The 22,275-nt window shown below is 49.7% G+C and overlaps 1 protein-coding gene across 1 annotated transcript; it reads right to left on the bottom strand.

Annotated features, from left to right (window-relative positions):
- Nucleotides 1-7,425: 7,425 nt before the first annotated feature.
- On the bottom strand, nt 7,426-16,232 carry PCARE (photoreceptor cilium actin regulator). The gene is made up of 2 exons (XM_030858033.2): nt 12,284-16,232; nt 7,426-7,600 (listed from the first exon to the last, which is right to left on the bottom strand). Exons 1-2 carry the CDS (start codon nt 16,027-16,029, stop codon nt 7,426-7,428), a joined length of 3,921 nt encoding a protein of 1,306 aa, XP_030713893.1. The 5' UTR covers nt 16,030-16,232.
- Between the last annotated feature and the right edge of the window lie 6,043 nt (nt 16,233-22,275).

Genomic DNA, 22,275 nt, shown 5'->3' with positions numbered 1-22,275 from the left:
ATAGGAAAAGAAAGGAGAAATACTGATGGAAAGGGGGATCGTCTTCCGTCTCCTGGTAATGGAGGGAGGAAAAAGCATCCCGAGGAGGGAAGACCGGAGGAGGGGTCAGCCTCTCAACGGAGTGTCTGCCGTGTTCCTGGTCCGTCATTCTTCTCAACATCTCGTAAGAAAGATATTTCTCCCATTTCCTGCTGAGGAAACTGAGCCTCAGAGATGCTTAATAAGCTACCTCAGCCAACGCCTGGGAATCACTGGGACTCTTGTTCAAGTGCAGACTCTGATTCAGATGGTCTGGGTGGGGCCCGAGATCCTTTGTTTCCAATAAGCCCCCAGGGGATGTCCATGCCACTGGTCTGGCCGGGACCACAATTTGGGGGCCAGGCCTTGGGACACAGCTAAGGAGTGGCTGAGCATGGATCTGCACTCAGGGCTGTTTGACTCCAAAGCGCCTGGCATGCTCCAGGGTACTCTATGGCTCCCAGATATTGACCTCCCCTTGGGTCAGTCTGAGCACCTTGAGAAGACCAGTTAAAATCCCATGGTCTCTTGGAGTTAGTCTGGCCCCAGAGTTCTGCTCTAAAACCTTCAGGGCAGAGAGGGTCTGCTGCATCTGCTCTTATCACCAGGGCTTGCTGCAGACACCTGGCCATCCAACCGTGGCCTTTGGTGGGATAGGATTTGTGCAAATAAATGAAGACCAACCAAATGAGAAATGCAGACTCTCTGTTCTTTACAGAGCTTGCGGTAGCCAGGGAGTCAGCCACAGTCACTCGTGTTCTGGCAGGGACTCAAGGGCAGGTAGAGGAACAGAAAAAGGGGGAGGTTTCAGGTATGCCATGATCAGCGGAGCTGTTGGCCTGGAGAAAGGTGCAGGCGCAGTGTGGATCGCGGCCTGCTGGCAACAGCAGCACCTGTGCTGCTTGTTAAAGTGCAGGCCCCTAGGTCGCACTCCAGACCTACCGAATGAGACCCCTCAGCCATTCTTATACACCCTCAAGGTCAAGAGCCTGGGGCATGTCCCAGTGCTCTTAGTGGCTGTTAGGTTTCCAGGCTAGCGCACGCTTGAGAGTCAGCGTCCCTAAGCCAGTATTTCCCAAATGTGTTTGATGGAAACGTTTGCTTGGGGAGGAGGGATGGAGACTGGAGGAGGGAGGGAGACAGGCAACGGGGTCCTTGGGGCCTGGGAGTCTGATCTGCTGGAGATCAGGCCGGTTGCAGAAGCAGTGTCCTAACTGCCTGTTCCCAGCTGGGCTTCAGGAGTCCCCTGGCCAGGCAGGCAGGGCAGCATCACTGTGCATACAGGTTGCTCACTAGGTGGGCGTTTCTGAGTCAGGGACCATTCAGGGGGTCCAGTTTTGTCCGTATTGTTACTGGGGCTTACTCAGGGAGGCATTATGGCATCTCTGTATCCTACTACCTGGTGTTTCAGTGAAGAAGGCTCTAACATTTGAAGGTTTTGTTTTGTTTTAATCACAGCTTTATAATTACCTCTCTGTGGGTTGACATTAGCATCACTTAATTAGCATTAATTACCATCACTTTGGGTTCTCCTTGAGAATTTTTACATCCAGAAAGTGATCCAGCACCTCTGTGGCTGATGTCAGAAGCTGTTATCTAAACAAAAGCTTTAGAATGTCACCAGGTTTTGTAAACACAGCCAATCCTGTCCCCTTCCAAAGGAGAAAGAAAAGCTAGATAAGTAATTTTCACGAAGGCAATCTGTTTCCCAGGGTCTGCATTTCCCTTCTGTCTCATCCACTGGTTTTTACCACTTTGGGACACTGACAGTGAAGCCTCAGAGGCGTTTCCAGAATGAGGCTTTGTCTGCTCCTGCCAGAAGGTTTCACCTGGAAGCCCACTTCGGGGGGGTCATGGCAACGAGGCACAAATAGTTTTCTGACAAGACTTTTTCTTAATGCCAGGGGCAGTTTTATCTGTGTGTGGGGGGCGGTAGATGAGGAGTGGTTAAGGTGCGTTGAGGGGATTATTATTTTTTTTAATTCTTTTGGAAATTTTGAGCTTCCATCCAAGCTAGTTTAAGAGGAATGGCTAAAACTATAGCTAGACTTTGGCCGGATATGAAAAATTTCCTTTTTGTGAAAACTGAGAATTTCTTCCAGAGAAGTTTGTTGTATCTTTCTCTAGGCTGCCCCCTGGAATAATCTAAATATTGTTGCAATAGGTGTTAGAACCAAGGCTGGCCAGGGGCTAGGCGACTTGTTCTGCCACTAGCTGGCAATGTGTCTTTGGAGGAAAACATCTGACATCTCTCAGCCTCCCTTTTTTTTTTTCATCTGTAAAAGGCACTGAAAAAATACTTGCTTTGCTCATCTCCTAGGATTTTTTCCCCCAAAGATCTAATGAAACAATGTAGATAATTCTATTTTGAAAAAGTAGAGTGTTAAACACAGAGAAAAAATATAATTACGATTAACTCCAGTCTTATCCCAGTAAAACCTGCTATTCTGAAGGCATGTCAGTCATTCCTACCAGCTGACTGATAGATCACTTACGACTCAACGTGGGAATAACTAGGAGATTCAGAAACTTAATCTGCTTTTTTTCCTGTTTGGTATGTTTGACATATGTAGTTGTGATTGCCAGCTAAATGTTTTAGTCTTTTCACTTTGAAAGACATGGAATCCTTCAAAGAAGGAAGTCAATTCTAGCGGAGTTTGACAGCTGTTTTTAACTTTCTCCAAGGATCAAAGCTCAGATCTAGAAGGAGGGGGAAATGGTCCTGAGTTCTTTTCTTAATCAGAAACTTAGCGTGCAGAGATGGCAGAGATGAACATTAAAAGCAAAGATGGCAGAGGGATTATGAATTCAGTTCCCACAAATGGCTCCATAAGATGGTTTAGAAAAGGCAGGTTTGCTCACGTCTTACAGAGGGTAGGATAAGTAGATTGGCATTGCTGTCACTGCCGGGTAGATGAAGAAACGAGCCCATATAAGCCAGGTCACGGGGCGGGTTGATGGAAGTGTCAGGCCTCCGGCCCAGCCATCAGGAGTGGGAGAAAGACTGGCTCGCAGGGTGACGATCACGTGTACCACACCATTCCTTCTTCCTCCTTCTGCTTCTGTTTCGTTCTTCCTTCAGTTCAGGCCTATCAGGTTCGTCTAGGGACGTTAGCTCAGTCCTCAGTGCCACCATTCCAGCCAGATTGTTGCCTTGGGTGCTTGACTTCAAGGGTGTCTGAAATTACCGCATTCGGAACCCAGGCTACCAGGTCGGTTGAATTCTATAGTCACCTGATGCAGGGCCTTCAGACTATCATAAAGTTACTTTCTGAAGTCCATGAGTGTAATCAAGCCAGCAGCGCCCAGGGTCCTCCGTAAAACTGGATTAGAGTCCTGAGTGTGTTAACTGCTCCCCTGCTTGTGCAACGCATCTTTAATTACATCTCATAAAACCACGTGGATGGATTGATGGACCTTGATTTAAACTTCAGGGAGGTACAGGGAGGAAACCATAGTGCAGTATAACATGCTCTGTTAATATAGGCTCAGAACACATTTACTTTATGGCAGTTCAACAGACTTTGATGTGGGGCTACTTAAAAATATATTACCTTTGAAAAGCTTTGCTTTGGCAGATAGAGTGGGTGTTGGCAGCCTGTACGCAGTCAACCAGACGATCAATTGACAAACATGTTGACACAATAATTCATGGCACCAGCTCCTCTGATACATGCAAAACGCTGGTTTATTTCAGAAAAATAGAATATATTTCTCAAAATCCCTTTCATTCATGTTGCAGGGTTTATGAGGCAAGTCTTGCCAAACGTAAGCACTTCACAATGAAGGAAAAGTCTCTCTGGTTTGTCTGCCCTTCATTTTCTATCAACGTGGATTATTTTAGGTTCTGAACTGGGTGTATGACGTGAGGAAGGAAAATAGATGCTGCTTAGAGTGAACGACCGCACAGAACCAAGCTGCGGAAAGAAGATATATTTCATCTTGAAGATTGTATTTATATTTGCAAAAAGCTATCACTGTTCCACTAGAATATTATATTTGCTTTTTTACTCCATGAATCCTTTTGATGGAACTAGAAAATTGTGTTTTTCCCCTGGGGCAGCACTCTTTGCTATGTTACTAATGTGTTGGATAAAGAGGGGGCTGGACACCTCCCTCTCCACGGCTCTGGGGTCCCCGTGTGCATGGAGGATGGCTGTAAACCCCCAGAAAGGAGTCGGCCCCAATAAGAATATGGGTATAATACGCACTTCTTAAATGAATCTCCTATGTGGACGCCCTTTTGTCTTTATACCCAACATTCCTTCTTGGTTTCTAACTGTGAAGAAAAAGAACAGACACATGAGTCTTTAATGGGTTGGGGCCATTGGCTTAATTAAACAAGACAAAACAAAACAAAAACACCCTGCTCTCCCTTCTCCCTTGAGCACAGGAAGTGGATTGGGCCCGGCAAGCACGAGGTTCTTGGGTGGAGGGGGAGGGTGGGTAAGAGTGACCCATCTGAGAAGCTGTGGAGTGGGGCTTGCCCCTCAAGGCCACTGGGAGTGTGCTCTCCCAGGCACAGACAAAGACACAGATTTGAGGAAAGGCCTGATCTCAGGAGGGGTGAGACCGTGGATGCCACACAGATGGTCTATTGGGGTGGATTTAATTTCTTTTATACAAAGTCTAATTCACATGTAATATGGGCTGAGTGTGGTAGTTGGGATTGTAGCCCAAAAAACATGTCTTTGACTCATCTGTTCTGGGGTCAGCTTGGCACTGTTTCATCTTAGACCTTTGCTGCCTTCCAGCCCCTTGGCCTTAGCAACCCCTCCCCTTTCCCCTCTGGGAAGATGACTTGGGATTCTTGAAGCCTCTGGGTCCTTGGGCATCACGATGGCTCCAGCAGCTCATCGTCCCTGCTGCCTGGGCCTAGAGGTTCTGGGTCTCTCATTACATCACATGTGAGGATATATGGCAGCAGCCTGGCCCTGTCCTGGCACAAGTAGGTGCTCAGTGACAGGAATCCTGTGCACCCTGGGTCCCTCCGCGGCTGCCTGCAGGACAGGGCGGGTGGGTGCTCTACCAGTCTAGCTCGGGCTGGTGGTCGGGAGAGCCTCTCCTCTCAGAGAACCTCCTGCCAGGCACCCTCATGAAGGCAGCAGTGGTTCATTCCAGACCCTTCCAGGGCATTTGCTCTGATGCCGACCCCCTCCGTGACGTAATATGCTGCCTGGCTCCCAGCTGCCCACTTCCACCTCATGTCACTGCAGCTGGGTACCCTCAGCCACACCCACACACTCAAACCAGCCCCAAACCTCTAAGACCCTGTAAGGGGGGGACCTGTGCTGGAGACCCAGAACTTCCCGTTCTCGTGGATCTGGCCCCCACTTCTTATCCAGTCACGTAGACTTTTGATCATCCCTGGGGTTACATCCCCACGTTGCATCCCAGGTTCATCACCTGGGTCCCTGTCCAGTCTCCCGGCAGCTGGGGTTCTGCTTTGTTTCTTCAGACCTCCAGGAAGCCGGCCTCGAAACCCTAGCACGGGGCAGGTCCCCTTTCTGACCAATTCTCTTACCTCTGAGCTGGATTGCTCCACACGGCTTGCTTCCTGAAAGCCAGCCTACGGGGCCCAGCCCTCGTTACCCACGCTGCCGGCCTAACCAGGCAGGGGGACAGTCCAGCTCTCTCTCAAGCAAGTTTCCTGAAGTTGGCTGTTCTCACTCACTCACCTGGGCCTGGGTGGCTGAATTTCCTCCTGTGTCCTGCAGCCCAGGCAGTTCCCAGGGCCCAGCCTCCAGCCCCTGGGTGTGGCTCTGCCCTGCTGTGGCCTGAGCTCTGCTCTGAGGATTAGTACACACTAACTGGGTGTGTACAGACATTTCCCAATAGACGGGTGGGTTGTGGTCCCTCTTGGTAGTTTAATCAACTGTTCCTGAGTGCCTTGGAAGAGATTGTCCCTGTCACCCCTGTCTGAATAACTGGACAGGTCAAGGTGGGGATCCTTTACTTGGAGCCGCAGCCTATCCCTGGGGGAGGGAGCTTAGTCCTCAGGACCCAGTTTAACATGTTCTTGAGTCGTGATCTACTTCAATAAGAAAGGACTTGAAGTCTATAATTTTTCCAAACTTAAAAAATCAGCTTTGAAGCAGATGTGGAGGATTGGCCCTTAGCTGTACCCTGTGGATGAGAATTCTCGTCTTTTGACAACCCACTGAGCTGGCATTGAATCACCCAATTACTGCAAATTCTTTTCTAAATAGAAAGCACTCCACAGCCTCCAGTGGAAAAATTCCAAATTCTGCAGCGAATATCTAGCTCATTGGCAGAAGCAGGTTTGGGGCATGAACAATGGTTCTTCACTTCAGTTTCAACTCCAGCAGAAGTTCTGCAGATGACCTGGGAATAAAGTTGGCAGAGAAGCCCCTGGGGGAGACCAGGGTGTGTGTGTGTGTGTGTGTGTGTGTGCGCGCGCGCGCGCGCGCGTGCGCCTGCCTTACCCACACGTCCTTCTGAGCTTCAGCCCCCACGGGTTCAGAGAATAGGCTGCTTTGTTTGCGAGGGTCGGTTGTACCCACTCAGTCTGAGAGGCATGTGGGTGCATGGGGTAGAGCATCTGAGATACGCCTCTGAGACAGGCTTAGCTGGAGAGGCAGCAGGGCTGCACTGTTGGGCTGGAAGCTTTGCTTTTAGGGCTTTGGAGCTGAGCTTGGGAAGGAGGGTGGGTGGAGCTGTGTGTCTTAATGCCACCTCAGGCTTCTTATCTCTGGAGCAGTCAGCTTCTAAACAGAGCTCATGATGGGCACATAAAAGCTGTGCCACTATTTAACCTTAAAAAAAAAGAAGAAGCTTTCCACCTGCACAAGTACATACGTATGCTTGCAAATGGAACAGTCAAGGGCAATGAAATGTTCAAAAAAATAAAAAGGAATGAAAGACAATAGATTCTAGAGCCAGGCACACCTGTTCACGTTTTACTCTGTTCTCTTCCTAGTTGTGTAACCTCAGGCAAGGCACTGGGTGGGGGGGGGGGAGTGAATGGATGAGAGGTGCTTTGGTTTTCTCATCTGCAAAAACCAGGAGAATGCTCTCTGCTTCATTCATTGTTGAACGAATTAAATGGTTTCACAGAGCGAACCCAAGTAAGACACCTGGCTCATGAAGAACGTGGTAAATATCGTTTCCTGCTAAATTAAGACCAGCACTTGAAGGATTAAAGAATGTCCTTGTGGGGTCCAAAGTTATAGTTACTCGTTGAACCCCAAGGCAAACCAGGATCTAGGACTGCAAACAGTGATTGTTTAGAATTTAGGAGAGCCTCTGGGCAGTGCCCTTTCCAGGCCTTTCCTACCTCTCAGGAGGAGTCTGGTTGGCCCACCCTCTCTGGGGTTGTCTGACGCTTGGCTATCACCCTTGCCTTCTGGGGTGACTGACATCAGTGTGACTCAGTCAGCCAGCCCATCAGGCCACTTCCTTCTGCTGGCGCTTGTCCTGGGCATGGCTGGCGCTGGCCTCCCGCTGCAGCCCGTGGCCCAGCACGCAGAGCTCTGGGGGCAGTGCACCCCTGCTGCCGCCCTTCAGTTCTGGGGCACAGGGACTGTTCCATGGCTCTGTGTCCTTGGGGCTCTCCTCGCTGCTGCAGAGAGAAAGCACAGGTGCCAATCAAACCCTCCTCGTTCCTCTGGCCCCGCCCCATCTCCATTCTGTCTCTCTCAAGCCCTCCTGTCTGTGTCACCCACAGACCTGGTGGACTCTTGGTGCCAGGCCTCTGCCTTTCCATATCAGCTTTGCCTGCTGGTGCTGTCCTTGTGGGTGTCTGCTGTGGCTGGGCACCGTGAGAGCCAAGCTCCTGGCATTTCAGAGGACAGGCTGAGTCCTGTTCTCTCTTGGGATGCCCAGATCCTGCTGCTGTGAACAAAGCGTCTCCCTCAGGAACTCGGGAGCCAGGCCTTTATTTTGTTTTTGTTTTAAGAGCACTTCTTATTTAATAAAGAGCTAGGCTTAGCTAGTTGAATCAAAAATAACGCCAACAATAACAGCAAAAAAAACCCTGCTTTGCTCAGCTGCCACCCTTTTCCTGAATGGAATAAAATGAAAACTGCTTGGCTCAGACCTGGCATTTGGCTAGAATAGAGCTTCCCAGCTGCTGAGTGCCACAGTGAGAGGGGCTCTGAACAGAGAGGGACACCCAATGTGCTCTGAGGGTGGAGGGTGGTCACAAGCACAGATCAGGCCTAGGCCAGATGGGAGACCAGCTCGGAAAGCCACACTGGCTACGGGCAGCCAGGCTAGCCTCACAAAGACCACGTGGAGGGTGGAGTTGGCTGTCTGGGTTCGAGTCCTGGCCCTTCCACTTACTAGCTCTGTGACCTATAGCATGTTGATTGATCTCTCTGATTCTCAAGTTTCCTGCTTTGTGAAAGGGAGATAGTAATAATACCCATCTCATAGGACACTCAAAGTTATCAATATTGGATGATGCCTGGAAAACTCTCCGCACACTAACCAGCATATGACAGGTGCTCACTAAATTGTCGGCTGTCACTGGTGCTGTTTTGTAGTAGGACTAGGAAGTCGCGCCAGCAAGGGACCTGAGGGACCACCCTGTCATATGACAGTTGGGCACCTGAGGCTCGGAGCCTCTCCATCAGTCACCTGAGGACCAGGACTGGCCCCAGCTCCGCACATGCACAGACCAGAAGCGCTTCTCTCCGCCCGTGACGGCACCTTCTTGACTGTATTATGAGTGTGCTCGGCTCTGCGTGGTTACGCTTACGTGGGACGTCCAACCAGTGGAGGACAAGTTTGAGTTCGGATCCTAACAAGATCAGGGTGGCAGGAATGGTGGGGGGAGGTGGGGTGGGCACTGACACTGGCCGTCATACGTGATTTTCAGGCAGTGAGGAACCCACCCTGTTCCTTAGAGCCAGTCTCATCTATGTCAGCCTCTGGCCCCATCATAAGTCCCTCCAGGACCCAGTGATCTGTGGGCCACAGCTCCCACCTTATTTTTTCTTCTTCCTGTGCCCCTTTTGAGCAGGGGTGGGGGCATGACACTTTGCTGCTCCCAGACTGGAGCAGAGGACAGGCCGTGGCACGCAGTGTCAGTGGAGGCTGACACCGAGGTGTGACGCAGGATTTGGTCCTTGAACTGTGTCTTCCCCACCCCCAACCAGGTCCCACATATGTGTGAGGCTCAGGCCAGGAGGTCGACTGTTTTGGTTGCCATATGGCCGTGTTTCCACTTGTTCCCAGACCTGCTGGGGAGCCAGGCAGCCCAGGTCTCCAGGAAATGGGGTCAGGGGGCTGCAGAGAGACCCTGACTGGCTGGTCCAGTCCTGGCAAAATTAAAAGCACCGCATTTAGCGGAGCAAGTCTGGGCACACTGAGACCTGGATAGAGACAGGTGCCTTCACCTGGGCATTCAACACATAAATAACAGTTGAAGCTCAGTAACAGAGCTTCCTGGGGAAGCCTCCAAGGACTGTGCCCAATCCCTGGGCCCCAAGATGGGGAAGATATCAACACCATCAGTTTTTCTAAAAAAGCGGCACGGGCTGACCTGCAGGGGGTCAACACCAGACACAGGCCAGTGCATCCTGCAAGCCTGCCTCGGCTGCGAGATACAATGGGTAGGGCTGTCCCTGCAAGTCCCTGCTTGGGGAAACAGCCTGTAGGAGTTTCTGGCTCTCGGGCACTGGCTTGTTGCATGATCTCGGGGGAATCATGCTCAGTTCCCTGGCATTGTTTCCCATACACAGGAGGGCAGAAAAAAATGCTTGTCATCTCCAGAGCCGCAAAAGCCCTCCTCTTACAGCTGGTGCACTTCTGCGCCCAGACGCCAGTTTTACAGGGCTGAGTGGGGAGTGGGGTGTGTATCTGGGGAATAGGCATTTTCCCATCACATTCGTCACGTGCTCACATTTTCACAGTCTGGAGCAGCTTAGACGTGTGGTCTGACCAGGAGGTACGGGAATGGCTGTGAGTCATTCTGTGACCTTCCACGTGACCTTGGGAAGGCTCCTCTTTATGAATCCTCCTCCCTCTTTAAAGCTACAGTTACTCCCCATCCCACCTCATCTCTCTGAATATTGAGATTCAGGACATAAAACAACCTTTAAAGCCGCCCTATTCCGAGGAGAAACCTGAAAGAATGGCAATATTTTCTCCTTGAACAATTTTATGTTGCTTTATTATTGCTCCTGCTGTTTTAAAATGTTAGTGTTTTTAATTAATGCCATTTTATTGTCCTTGTTCTCTCAAGCTCTTCTCCGGAAGGGCACAGTTTTAGAAATCTAATAACTGAATAACTGGCTGGTGTGAGGAATAATGCAATAACATTTATAGAGGTTCTCAGATGAAAGGCACTGTGCTGTAGGAAGTTCATTTTAGATTTAAGAAAAGAGCAACGTTACATTAAGATTCTTGCAAAAATAATCAATATTTCATTTCTTTCAAGGGGCTGGGGAAGTTTCTAGAACTATAACCATGCACAACTTTCCCGAGATAATATCTTTATTTAAAATTGACTGCCTAGTACTTTGTGAAAAACTACCATTTATGCCAGGACAGACTGTGAAGTCTGTAACACATATCGCTCTGGCAGAAATTAACTTCTCATTTACACAACTGTGGGCAATGCAAAGATAGCAAGGACTGCTGTGGGTTGAGCTTTGTCTGATATGATATCAAGACACATTGATAAGAGTTCCTCTTTAATCGACCTCAGATTTACATTTTTCTCCCCGTGCTACAATTTGGGAAAAGATGCGTGTCCCCATAAACTCTGAAAAATAATCACACCACCATTCAAGTCCTTTCAACTCCCAGGCAATGGCTATACTTTGAGTCATGCCCCCTTGTAGCTGCATGCCCAGACCTGTCTGCGGGGCTGGGCCAAGGACATGCAAGTCAGCTGCCCCTCAGGAGAAAGGCACGCTTAGACCTCAGCCGGCCCAGGGCAGGCATGGCAGCCCTTCCGCCTGGGTTCTGGTGCTCAGTGCTCATGGAGAGTCTTGTTCTTTTTTTCTTTTTCTTTTTTTTTTTTTTTGCGGTACGCGGGCCTCTCACTGTTGTGGCCCCTCCCATTGCGGAGCACAGGCTCCGGACGCGCAGGCTCAGCGGCCATGGCTCACGGGCCCAGCCGCTCCGCGGCATGTGGGATCTTCCCGGACCGGGGCACGAACCCGCGTCCCCTGCATCGGCAGACGGACTCTCAACCACTGCGCCACCAGGGAAGCCCGAGAGTCTTGTTCTTGCTCTACACTCCTCTGAAAGGGGAGATGGAGATGAGGCTGGATTGCAGAAGTGGGGGCAGGTCCTCAGGAGTATGGGGAAGCCAGACTTTTATATTCAATACCTCCAGGACCCGCTGTTTGTTAAGATGTGTCCCCTGGGTGCCTCTCAGATCCTTTCGGGGGCGGGGGGCGGGGGGGTTGTGTCCACGTGGTCAAAACTATTTTCATAATAATACTAAGATGTTATGTGCCCTTTTCACTTATTCTTTCAGGAATGTAGAGTGGAGTTTTCCAGACTACATGATGTGTGATATCACAACAGATTGACTGTGGACAAAGGTCTGAGAATCCAAGTGTCTGTCTGTGAAGCCCACACCCTAAAGAGGTTTGTAAAACTATAAGACAGTGCCACTCCTTTCGCTCAATTTTTTTGTTATTGTGGAAAATATAGTTACTTTTCATTAGGATATAGTTTATGTTAACATAGAATGGGGTCGTTTTTTCAATTAATAAATATTTTAAACATCTCTCAATTTTAATTTGTAACGCAGTAAAAAGCGATAGATGCAATGCACATAGGCAAAGGCTCCTTGGGGGTCTCGATTTTGAAGAGCTTAAAGAAGTCCTGGGACCAAAAATTTGAGCACGTCCCACTAAGATGCTGGGCTATTGCCGTAAACCAGGAAAGACAGAAATCAGGCTGCTGGCTCCAGACAGGTGACAATGACTCAACTTTGGGGGTCAAGTCACTTCACCTCAGTTTCCCCAAGTGTAAAATAAGGGGCACATGTGGTTGCACCAACCTGATTGTTTTAAACTTTTTTTAAAATTTTTCTTTTAAACTTTATCTTTAGTACAGCAGAGCCCCTTGCAATTAAATCTTTCTCGGGAACCTGAAGTGTGTAACAGATGAAAGACGGTTGCTTAAGCATGGGGGACTGGGAGATAGGACATTCCTAGACCCCTCTCCCAGCTGCTCTTCTCTGGGAGCACAGTTTGAAAACTACTGACCCAGATGAGCCTAAGGGCATATCAGCTCTATCCCAATAACTGCAGGGCTGTGGCCCGAGGACTCTCCTTACCTGCTCTGGCCAAGCTGGGATTCACAAGCGTCGCTGGTGGTGCCCGGGACAGGCAGGTGAAGGCGGATGCCCGGCTGGCAGTCAGAAGCTGTCCTTCTGATGAAAGGCTGAGGGTTGAGGGCACACAGGGCTGTCCCTCGCTGTGAGTCTGCCCTCAGTCGTGGCCCTGAGCTGCTCCTCCAGCATCCTGTCGGGGTCCCACAAGGACCTCCAGCTTCAGGTGGCAGCGATGGTGGGGTGAGTTGGGGTACTGTTGAGAATGGTGACTTAGCTTCGAACAGAGAGGAGATGGCTGGACAGAAGATGGAACATGTGTTCCCGGATGCTTTGGCCGTGGCTGCCCGACTGTCTTCAGAATCTCTTGTTTCCTTGGGCCCCTGACTGGGAGATGCTGGGGGAGATGGGGAGGGGCCAGAGGCAGGGGAACTGGCTTCTGTGCACTGGGCAGGGGGGCTGGAGACCTTGTGCCGAGCGGGTGGGCTTGCCGAGGGAGGGGTGGACAGTTTGTGCTGGGGGGGAGGGGAGGCTCGTTTCTTCACTGTTGGGGGGCTTAGCATCCTGGGGCTCGCTGGAGGGCTGAGCGGTGGGCTGGGGGACCTGTGCACACAGGGCACACTTGGCTGGGCAGGTCTGTGAGTGGAGGGCACGCTTGAGTGCCTCTTGTCCACTCTGGGTGTCCAGTGTGCCCTCGTGGGAGAGGCCTTCCTGACCAGCACGGGGCTTCTGTCTTGGTTCTGCCTTGGGGCCTCGGGAGAATGCGGCCCTCGCATTGGCCTGGCCAGGCTGGGTTCCGAGGTCCTGCCCTGCCCGGATGTGTGGCTGGAGTGGTGCCAGTGGATGACCTTCCGGGGATGCTTGGAGAGGCCTGTGGCCCTGTCCGCTCGTGCCTGACTCTGAGCCCTGCTGCCCTGCACCTCTGGGTTCCCGCTGGCTGCTGGTGGGTGACTGAGGTCCCAGGCGAGCTTTCCGGGATTGCAGCTGCTCTTGCTTCTCCCTGGTTCTGTGCTGCGGGCCCTGGCGAGGGTGGCCGTGCTTTTGCTGGGCAGCAGGTCAGAGGGGCTCATGGCGGCTCTTAGCTTTGGGGAAGCCCACGTTCTCCGGGCGGGGCCAGCCCCTCCCAGCCCTGGCACGTGGGTCCCTTCAAGGGAGCTCTCTGCTAGATTGCTGTTTTCTGGGGGCTCCAGGGAAGTGAATGATTTGTCCATCAGGATTTCCAGAGGCGGTGGAGGGAGATGCTCTGGGTTCTCCTCTGTTTCACAGTTGAGGTCCTCACTCTTGGACGCTTCTGCTGTGAGCAGAGGGGGAAAGGTGGGAGCAAAGGGCCTCCAGCCTGGGCCCATCCTGAGAGATTCTCCACCTGCTGCTGGAGAAATTCGAGGCTTTGGATACAAAGGGGCAAGTCCCCTGTAAACGGGGAATCTGGGAGGCATGGTGGGGACCCCCCACTTCCTGGGGCAGGGGCTCGGCCCAGAGTCCTTGGAATCCCCCAGTGTCCTTAGACCCTCGGTGGGACTGAAAGTTTCAATGAGTTTCTTGACCGATGTTCTGGTAGGACAGCTCTTGATGTTCCAGTCCCGGGCCCTGGGAGCCTCACTGGCCCTCTCACCTGATGGCATGACGTTTGGAAGCCCCTCAGCTTTTCCCGGCCAGGGCTGTTCTCCCTCAGGGTGGGGACAGCATTTCTGCAAGGTGCTCTGACTTGGCAAAATGCTGAAGTTCTTGGTGAGGGACGCCTTCAACTTGCTGATGGTGCTGCTTGGGGTGACCTTGCAGTAGTGGTCAGGCCTCAGCGCTGTTGCCCTGGGCTGCAGAACCTGCTTCTGGCTGTGCCCCTGCCGTCGGGTGTCCCGGGTGCAAAGCACCTCCAGCCTCTGGCTGAGGTCTCTCTGGACCCTCCACAGCTCCTGGAGCGTGGGGTCCTCCACGTGGCTCTTCAGACACCCCTCAGATTGGGACCTCCTCTGCCTTGAGGGGGCCTTCCTGCTGTCGCTGGCCGTGTTCGGTCTTGGGGCCACCACGGTTCTCTCCTCTTCCTCGATCCATTCCTGGTGCTCAGAGGGCAGGGGGACAAACTTGATCCTTTCACTGATTGCTTCCTTCATCTTCAGAATCATTTCCTCGTCCTGGGGGCTCCTAAGCCTCCGGGGGTGTGGTTGAAATAGGCTTTCGGCACCACCGGCAGGTGAAGACCGAGGCCTTGCATGGGAAGCGCTTCCCTGCCCCGCACGCGGACTCAGGCAGCTCTCTTTGTCTTCTTCCGCCTCTGGGCTGCTGTCCTCACATTCACTGAGGGGCGGAGTGTCCATCAACCTGGAGCCTTTAGGAAAGTGTGCTTCCCTGGAGATCCTGATCCCAGGGGAATCACACGGAGCGCTTTGGCCCAGCCCCCAAGGCCTGGAGGCAGTATTTTCTGGGCCTGTGCTGGAGGGCCAGGGGCTCCCCGATCCACCCTGCACTGCTGGCTGAACCTTTGCTGTAAGAGGCCTGGAGAGCGGGCAGTCCTGGGGTCTGGCTGAACCCATCCAGAATGGGCTTTGCTGCCAGGTATGTCTGGACAGCTTGGCCTCCACTGTGGGTGGAATCGCTGGCCTCCACTCTGCAGGCTCCAGCACGAAGTCCCAGCTGGCTCGCTTGCCCAGTTTGTCTGCCAGCTGCACACACTCATTGTCAGCACCGATGCCACTGTCCTCAGAGCACAAGGGTAGGCCCTGCACTTCAGGGTCACCGTGGCCACTCGCTAAGCTCTCCAGGTGCCCCAGAACCCTGAGGAGGTGCTCATCCGCACCCTTCTTCTTGCACAGCTTGTTTCCCAGGTGGCCCGCGGCGCCTTGGAAGTAGCGGCCGGAGCCCTCCAGGAGGCTGTCAGAGAGCGAGGCCACCGTGCCGCTGAGCGCCTGCAGCTTGCTAACTGTGTACTGCAGAAGCTGCTGCAAGAGATCTGGCTGCTCCTGGGGCTCTCTTTTCTTCAAAGGCCAAGCCAGATCCTCCTTAACTTCCTGGAGGAGCTCTTCTCCATCCTTGGAGATTTCCCCTAAGAGCTGGTTGACCTCATCAAAACACAGCAACAGGAAGCCGACCATGGGCTGCAGCAGCTCCTGGGTCTGCGTGGCGCAATGGGTGATGCTCATAACTGCTTCGTATTTGGAGAGGCAGGTGTGCAGATAGGTGTAAGCACGCTGGTGGGCCTTCACCAGGGGCTCAGGGAAGTCTACTCTGTCTTCAGACTCGTGGGCAGGAAGGATGGTTTGGCAGTCATGGCCCTGTTTGCTCGACCTGTGACATTTTGGCCTCTTTCCCCATTTGGAAGTCTCCCGGGTATTGCTTTCCTCACTCTCTTCCCCAGAAAAGGCCGCCCCTTGTGATCCATGGGAACTCTGTCTCTTGAGTGGAACGTCTGTAGCCACGTAGCTTTGTGATTTGTTCAGCTGGGATGGGGAGGTTTTGGTTTCTGGGATCAGTCCTTCCATGTCTTTCCTTTTGCCCGAAGTGGGATCTCTGGTGAGCTGACAAAGACTTTCAGCCCCCGATTGGATCCACCGGCGACTTTGCTGCTCTTCTGGCCTCTGTCCCTGGGACGAGCCCCCTCCAGAGTCATAGCAGGTGGAGTTTTGAACCAGCAAAGGGATGGAGCATCTTTCACTGGGCCCCTGACATCCTGGCAGAGTTGCTTTGGGCTTTTTAAAAAACTGGATGCCACTCTTAGCAACGCTGTTAACAATATCACTGTGGGAAGGTGTACATCCCATGATGTCAGCCTGTAGTCATCTCCCATCTGCAACCCTCACAATTTTCAGAGATTTGTATTCAAAACAGGAACAAAAGGCAGTCTTACTAGTCCATCCAGGCAGTTTCCAAGCCAGAATCCTTTGAAGTCCAAGGTGCAATGTCCTAAACTTGGAACCGGCTTTCTTTACTTCCTTGGCCCCATCGTGTAGAGGTAGTGATGCTGCCGCCGTTCTGGTGTTGTTCTAAGTTTTGAACCCTCTGCTGCTGGTGAGCCACAGGGCAGTTCTCGAGGACTTCAGTCCCGTGGATTACCGGATTGCATTTTGCTCGTGTCCTGACAGATGTGCATGGCAAGTGGAACTTTAAGCCTATTAGGTTAATCATGCCCTAGCCAGTCAGCGCTCACAGCGTGTTCTAATATAGAACTCAGCATTTACTATCTTGGGAAGCGGATTATTTTTGCACGTGCGTATGCTTTTAATTCTGTTCAGATGCCTGCTATATGAAACCTAGGGAAATGAGCCATAATTGCAGAAGGCTCTGGAAGAGACACATTTGTGGAGGGGAAGCGAGGGCTGACCGTTTATGAATCCTGGCAGAGAAGTGACCTTCACAGTTTAATAAGGGCAAACTAGCTGAGTGTGCTCCAACCTGCTGCCACCCAGAAGACCCCCAAACTGCACAGTAGCTGGGAATTGAGGTGATACATTGTTGTTTGTGTGGCTTATAAAAATGCTACGACTTTCTAGTGCTGGAGGACATCTCTAAATAGACAGGAATAAAGAAGGCTTTCCTCTACACTAGAAAAGGGAGGTCGATCGCAGGGAGACTTGGAGGGGAAAGCAGGAAAAACTCTCCATCGTATAAAGCTTAAGGCTGGTCCCTGTGGACTATAGGGGCTCGGGGAGACAATGCTCTCACAGGAAAAGGCTTTTTACTAAACCTTCCTCATAGGAAAATAAGCTAAACCTGGGCAGTGGAGAGCCATTAGGAGTAGAACTTAAGGGAAAAATGTGTTTTCCTTTTCAAGCCCAGCTTCTATACTCAGTCTGAGCCTGGTGCTCTTGCCCATGGCTAAGGTCGCAGCTGCCCATTTAAAACCTCCTTTAGGGCTTCCCTGGTGGCACAGTGGTTGAGAGTCCGCCTGCCAGTGCAGGGGACACGGGTTCGTGCCCCGGTCCGGGAAGATCCCACATGCCGCGGAGCGGCTGGGCCCGTGAGCCATGGCCGCTGAGCCTCCGCGTCCGGAGCCTGCGCTCCATAACGGGAGAGGCCACAATAGTGAGAGGCCCGCGTACCGCAAAAAAAAAAAAACAAAAAAACAAGAAAACCTCCTTTAAAACTTTCTTTGCTGTCAGTAAAGTCTAGAGCAGGGGTTTGAAGTTGGAAGACTTGAGTTTAAATACTGAGCTCTTCTCCTTTTAGTTGGGGGAATTTCCACAAGTGATTTAACTTCCCTGGGGCAGAGCTCATCTTTGAAATGGGGATAGTGATATCTACTTCGTGGAGTTGTTGGGGGGATTAAGTCAATTGTCAGCTAATGCTAGGCAAGTGCTTGGTGTGGTGCTTGGTAAGAGGTAGGTACTCAAGAAAAAAAAAAAAAGGTATTCCTTATTCCTTTCCCCCTGGCATCTAAGTCACTTGTAATAAAGTCATGAGAAAATTCATTAGTTTGTCCAGGACCAAGCCCCAGTCGTTTCCTGAATTGTCTGGGAATAACTGCCTACAGATGGCTTAGAGCCCCAGATAGGGTTTTTGCCATTCTACATCTGTGCAGATGGCTCTCTGCTTGGCACACTGATGCCTCAGGACTTTTCTAAGGCCTCATTGTGTCATTTCTCTGTTCTTAAACACACAATAATTCCCACCAACTGCAGGAGGAAGAGAGGCTTTGATTTAACCATTTCATATTTTTGGTTATTTAGCTCATTGACAATGTTTAATTTTCCTAATAGAAAAAAGATTGCATCGAGCATCTCCTGAAGTTGCTGAGAACGGACTTATATTCTGGCTTTACAGTTTTCATTTTCTCTCACTGAGCCCCATACAACCAACGAAAATAACACTGTGGGTTTTAGGACTCTTCTGCCGGGAGCAAGCTGCAGACCGGCTACCAGCCTGTGTGCAGAGCCTGGGGCCTATCACAGTCCTGTGCCCCAGAGTGCTTAATTAATCAAGTTCTCCTATCTGTTTATTTGAAGCAGGACTCATGGGAAACACAAAGCTGACTCAGTGCCTGAGGGCGAACTGCGTTAGGCATCAAAAAGTTGTTTCATTTGTCACAGCCTGGGCTGGCCAAGTAAACAAGCACACCATGTGGGAAGATTCTTCTCTCTTCCATTTAACCCAGTGCAAAGCTCATCTGAAGGGTTCTTTATGTAAGTTCTTCTCCTCTTGGGATTTTGGCCCCTGCTTGAATCATCTTTGTGAAAACTTTTGATCTAAGTGACTAAAATTATTTCCAAACCAATAATCAAAATAAAAGTATTTGCCCGGAGGATCAGCTGTCAGATAGCTCTGTGCCTTATAGACTGGTTTTCTTGGCTATTCCAAATAATTTAGGAAGCTCTTTATTCACTGCCTCTCATTTTTCATTAAGACTCGCTTTTGTTTTTCTTTGTTTTCAAACTGGTGTGGCTTCAAATTAAAAAAAAGAAGCATTACTTTCAGTGGGAATGTAAAAGTGACCAATTACTTTGGAAAACTGTTTAACAGTTAAACATACACCCACCTTCTGACCCATCAGTTCTACTCCTAAGGATTTACCCAAGACTATTGAATGCCTAGGTCCACAAAAGGGACTGGTACAAGAATATTCATATTAGCTTTATTTAAAAAAATTTTTTATTTTTAATTTTTTCTGTATGCGGGCCTCTCACTGTTGTGGCCTCTCGTGTTGCAGAGCACAGGCTCCAGACGCACAGGCTCAGCCGGCCATGGCTCACGGGCCCAGCCGCTCCGCGGCATGTGGGATCTTCCCAGACCGGGGCACAAACCTGTGTCCCCTGCATCGGCAGGCGGACTCTCAACCACTGCGCCACCAGGGAAGCCCTAGCTTTATTCATAATAGCCTCAAATTGGAAACAATCCAAACGTTTGTCAATAGGGAAATAAATAAATTGGGCAGTGGAATACTTCCTAGCAATAAAAGGAACAAACTATTGAAATACGTAACAACATAAACTTAAAAATTATTATACTGAGTGAAAGAAACCAGACATAAAAGAGTATATATGGAATAATTCCATTTATAGGAAGTTCAAGAATATACAAAACTAATCTATAGTTACAGAACTCAGAGAAGTGGCTACCTCTGGTAAAAGTTATTAACTGGATATGGGCATGAGGGAATTTCTTAGACTAATGGAAATGTTCTATCTCTTGACCTGGGTAGTGGTTACACGGGTATATGCATAGGTAAAAAGTCCTTGGGTGTACACTTAAGTTTTGCCTTTTATGTGTGTTAAAACACACACACACACACACACACACACACACACGCCCCTAACTAAAATGCAATATTGTATACTTTACTCTGTGCCTAAGAGAGTCCCAGCTATAATATTCTTGGTCTTGGAAAAGGGTCCCTGTATTAGTTGTCTATTGTTGCATAACAAATAACCCCCAAATTTAGCAGCTTAAAACAGCAAACATTATCTCATTATGAAACGTTATGTTTCTGTGGGTCAGGAATGTGGGAGCAGCTCCCTGGATTGTCCTGACTAAGGGTCTCTCATGAGGTTGCAGTGAAGGCATCAGCCCGGTTTGCAGTTATTTGAAGGGTAGAGACTGGCACTGGTTGATTTGCTTCCAAGGTAGCTTGTTCACATAACTGTTGACAGAAGGTCTCAGTTCCTTGCTGGACGTTTGCAGGAGGCCTCAGGGCCTCATCATGGGGACCTCTCCATAGGGCTGTTTGAGTGTCTTACAACATGACAGCTGGCTTCCCCCAGAGTGAAAAGTCCAAGAGAGAGCAAGGAGGAGGCCACTCTGTCCTAATTTCAGAAGCCAAAAACACCTTTACTTGCCTCACATTCTATTCTTTAGAAGTCAATCAAGGGACTTCCCTGGCGGTCCAGTGGTTAAGACTCCGAGTTTCCACTGCAGGGGGCACGGGTTCAATCCCTGGTCGGGGAACTAAGATCGTGCATGTCGTGTGGTGTGGCCAAAAAAATAAGAAGTCAATCAATAAGTACAGTTCACACTCAAGGAGGAAAAAACTAGGCTCCACATTCAAAAGGTCACTAAATTTTTTTTTAAGATCTGGACATATTATAGGTCAAACCATGACATCCAAAACATAACTATGTACAGTAAACCTTTGTTTACTAAGGAATCGTCATTGCCCTTCAACATGTCAAATAAGTTCCACCCCATTTTTTTTCATGTGGCCCTGAACTAATTGGTCAGCAAAAGATGGTTCTCATGTGGCACTGATTCTGAGCCAACACTGAAGTTCATTTAAGCAACCTAAAAAAATGCCTTATTTCTCAAATTCTGTCAGCATCACCAGTGAGCTCTCCTGAGCCTTCAAAACTAAGAAAAATTTTCCACTAGCCAAGCCTAGGGCACAGTTTGTCCTTCAGATCCGAAGGAATGTTCTTTGCAACACAATTTCCTGCTCCAGATGTGAGATGAGGCAATAAGCAAGCAACGACTGTGGTGAGCTAGCAGGGAAAGGGAGCTAGCGGTTGGTTGCAGACACTGTGTTAGGCACTTTACGTATATCATTTCACTAGCTTGCCTCCCCTGCTTTGCTGAGGAGAACCAGTAACCATCATTAAAAAATTAACCTGGCTACTGTTACACACCTTAGAGTAATCCATCCAGAGTTGCTCATGTGATAAGCAATTCTGTGGAAACCAGCACGTGACATTCAGGTGTCTGCTCTAAGTGGCTTCTGATTTGGTGATCATATTAGGAACCCCTGTGTCTTTTCACCAGTTCTTATTCTGTATGTCTTATTGTCTGAATCAGGAGTTACACAGGCCTCTCATTGTACTTCTGGGGGTTGACTGTTTAACTCTTTGAGTTGCCACTGAGAAGCCACCAAAATAAGTGTCTTCTATACTATGTAGCCTATATATGGCATCAAAGTACCTTAAATGTACTTTCCAAATTTGGCAAGAATTTATCCAGTTTTGTTTTGTGTGTGTTTGTTTTTGTTTTGTTTTTTGGGTTTTTTTTTTTTTTTTGGTATGATAAGGTAACTTGTTTTATTGAAATAGATTAAATTCTTCCCTAAAAATTAGATATTTACCGTAGGGTATGCTAACTACTGTAACAAGCAACCCCCAAATCTCAGTGACTTAACACATGAAGAGATATTATTGTTTACCCAATGCCAAGGTAGAAGTTCTTAGTTGGGTTGCTGTCTTAAACAGCTCTCCTCCAAGTGGTGATTTGAGGATCTAGGCCCTTCCATTTTGAAACACTGACAGCTTTAATACATGACTTCCAAGGCAGGAGGGGAAGAGAGTATGGGGAAGTCATACTGGATTCTCAGCTTCTTTGACACACCCATAATTTCTGCCCACATTTTCATGTCCAGGCCTTGTAACATAGCCCCACTTAGATGGAAATGTCCTGGGAAATGAAATCAGTCCCTGGCAGGATAGCTACTTTCCAGCAACATCTCTATACCATGGAAGGGAGCCCCAATTTTAGAGGCCCAGTAGTCTCCTCTGCCACACCCGTGTTTCCAGATAAGGAAACTGAGGCTGAAGAGTTTAGATAATTTGCTCAAATCACATAACTAGCATGTAGCTGATCTGGGATTTGAACCCTTGTCTCTCTGACTCCAAAGCCTGTGTTGTACTTACTACATTTTGGGGAATAAGACAGCTGTTATTTCAATCTTCTCTTGGGTTAGCAGTTCAATACATGTTGGACTTTTCAGTCACCTGCTCAGATCCAGCCCCACCAGAGAGAGGGCTGCAGGAATCTGTGAGAAGCAACTTTGGATTTGCTCTGCAGCCCGAAGAAGTCCTCTAGGTTGCCCTTCCAAACTGTCTCTGTCTCTGACAAGGACCTTTGGATTGATGACTTGGCCGGATGGTCATTGGTTTAAATTATGTCTCTAGGTGGCGACTTTCAGACAGCCCTTAGCCCTGAATTCTGGATCCCACAGAAGTCCCAAACTCTGACACCCCTGCGCTCAGCCCAGACTCCGGGGTCTCTGGCCCTCAGCTGGCTCGCAGCCAGAGTGGTGCTTGGGACCAGGGAACTGAATATGTTAAATGGCTTTATGTCAACTACCAATTAAT

Source organism: Globicephala melas, chromosome 12 (assembly GCF_963455315.2).
Source record: "Globicephala melas chromosome 12, mGloMel1.2, whole genome shotgun sequence".
NCBI classification, from domain to species: Eukaryota; Metazoa; Chordata; class Mammalia; order Artiodactyla; family Delphinidae; genus Globicephala; species Globicephala melas.
The sequence above is the reverse complement of the archived record's forward strand: the minus strand, read 5'-3'. Positions and strand labels throughout refer to the sequence as shown.

What these genes read in the sequence shown, in the direction of transcription:
- PCARE (XM_030858033.2), bottom strand. Translation starts at nt 16,029, where the DNA reads ATGGGATGTACACCTTCCCACAGTGATATTGTTAACAGCGTTGCTAAG. An exon ending in TCCCAGCTTGGCCAGAGCAG is followed by an intron (nt 7,601 to 12,283) that starts GTAAGGAGAGTC and finishes TTCTCTCTGCAG; the next exon opens with CAGCGAGGAGAGCCCCAAGG.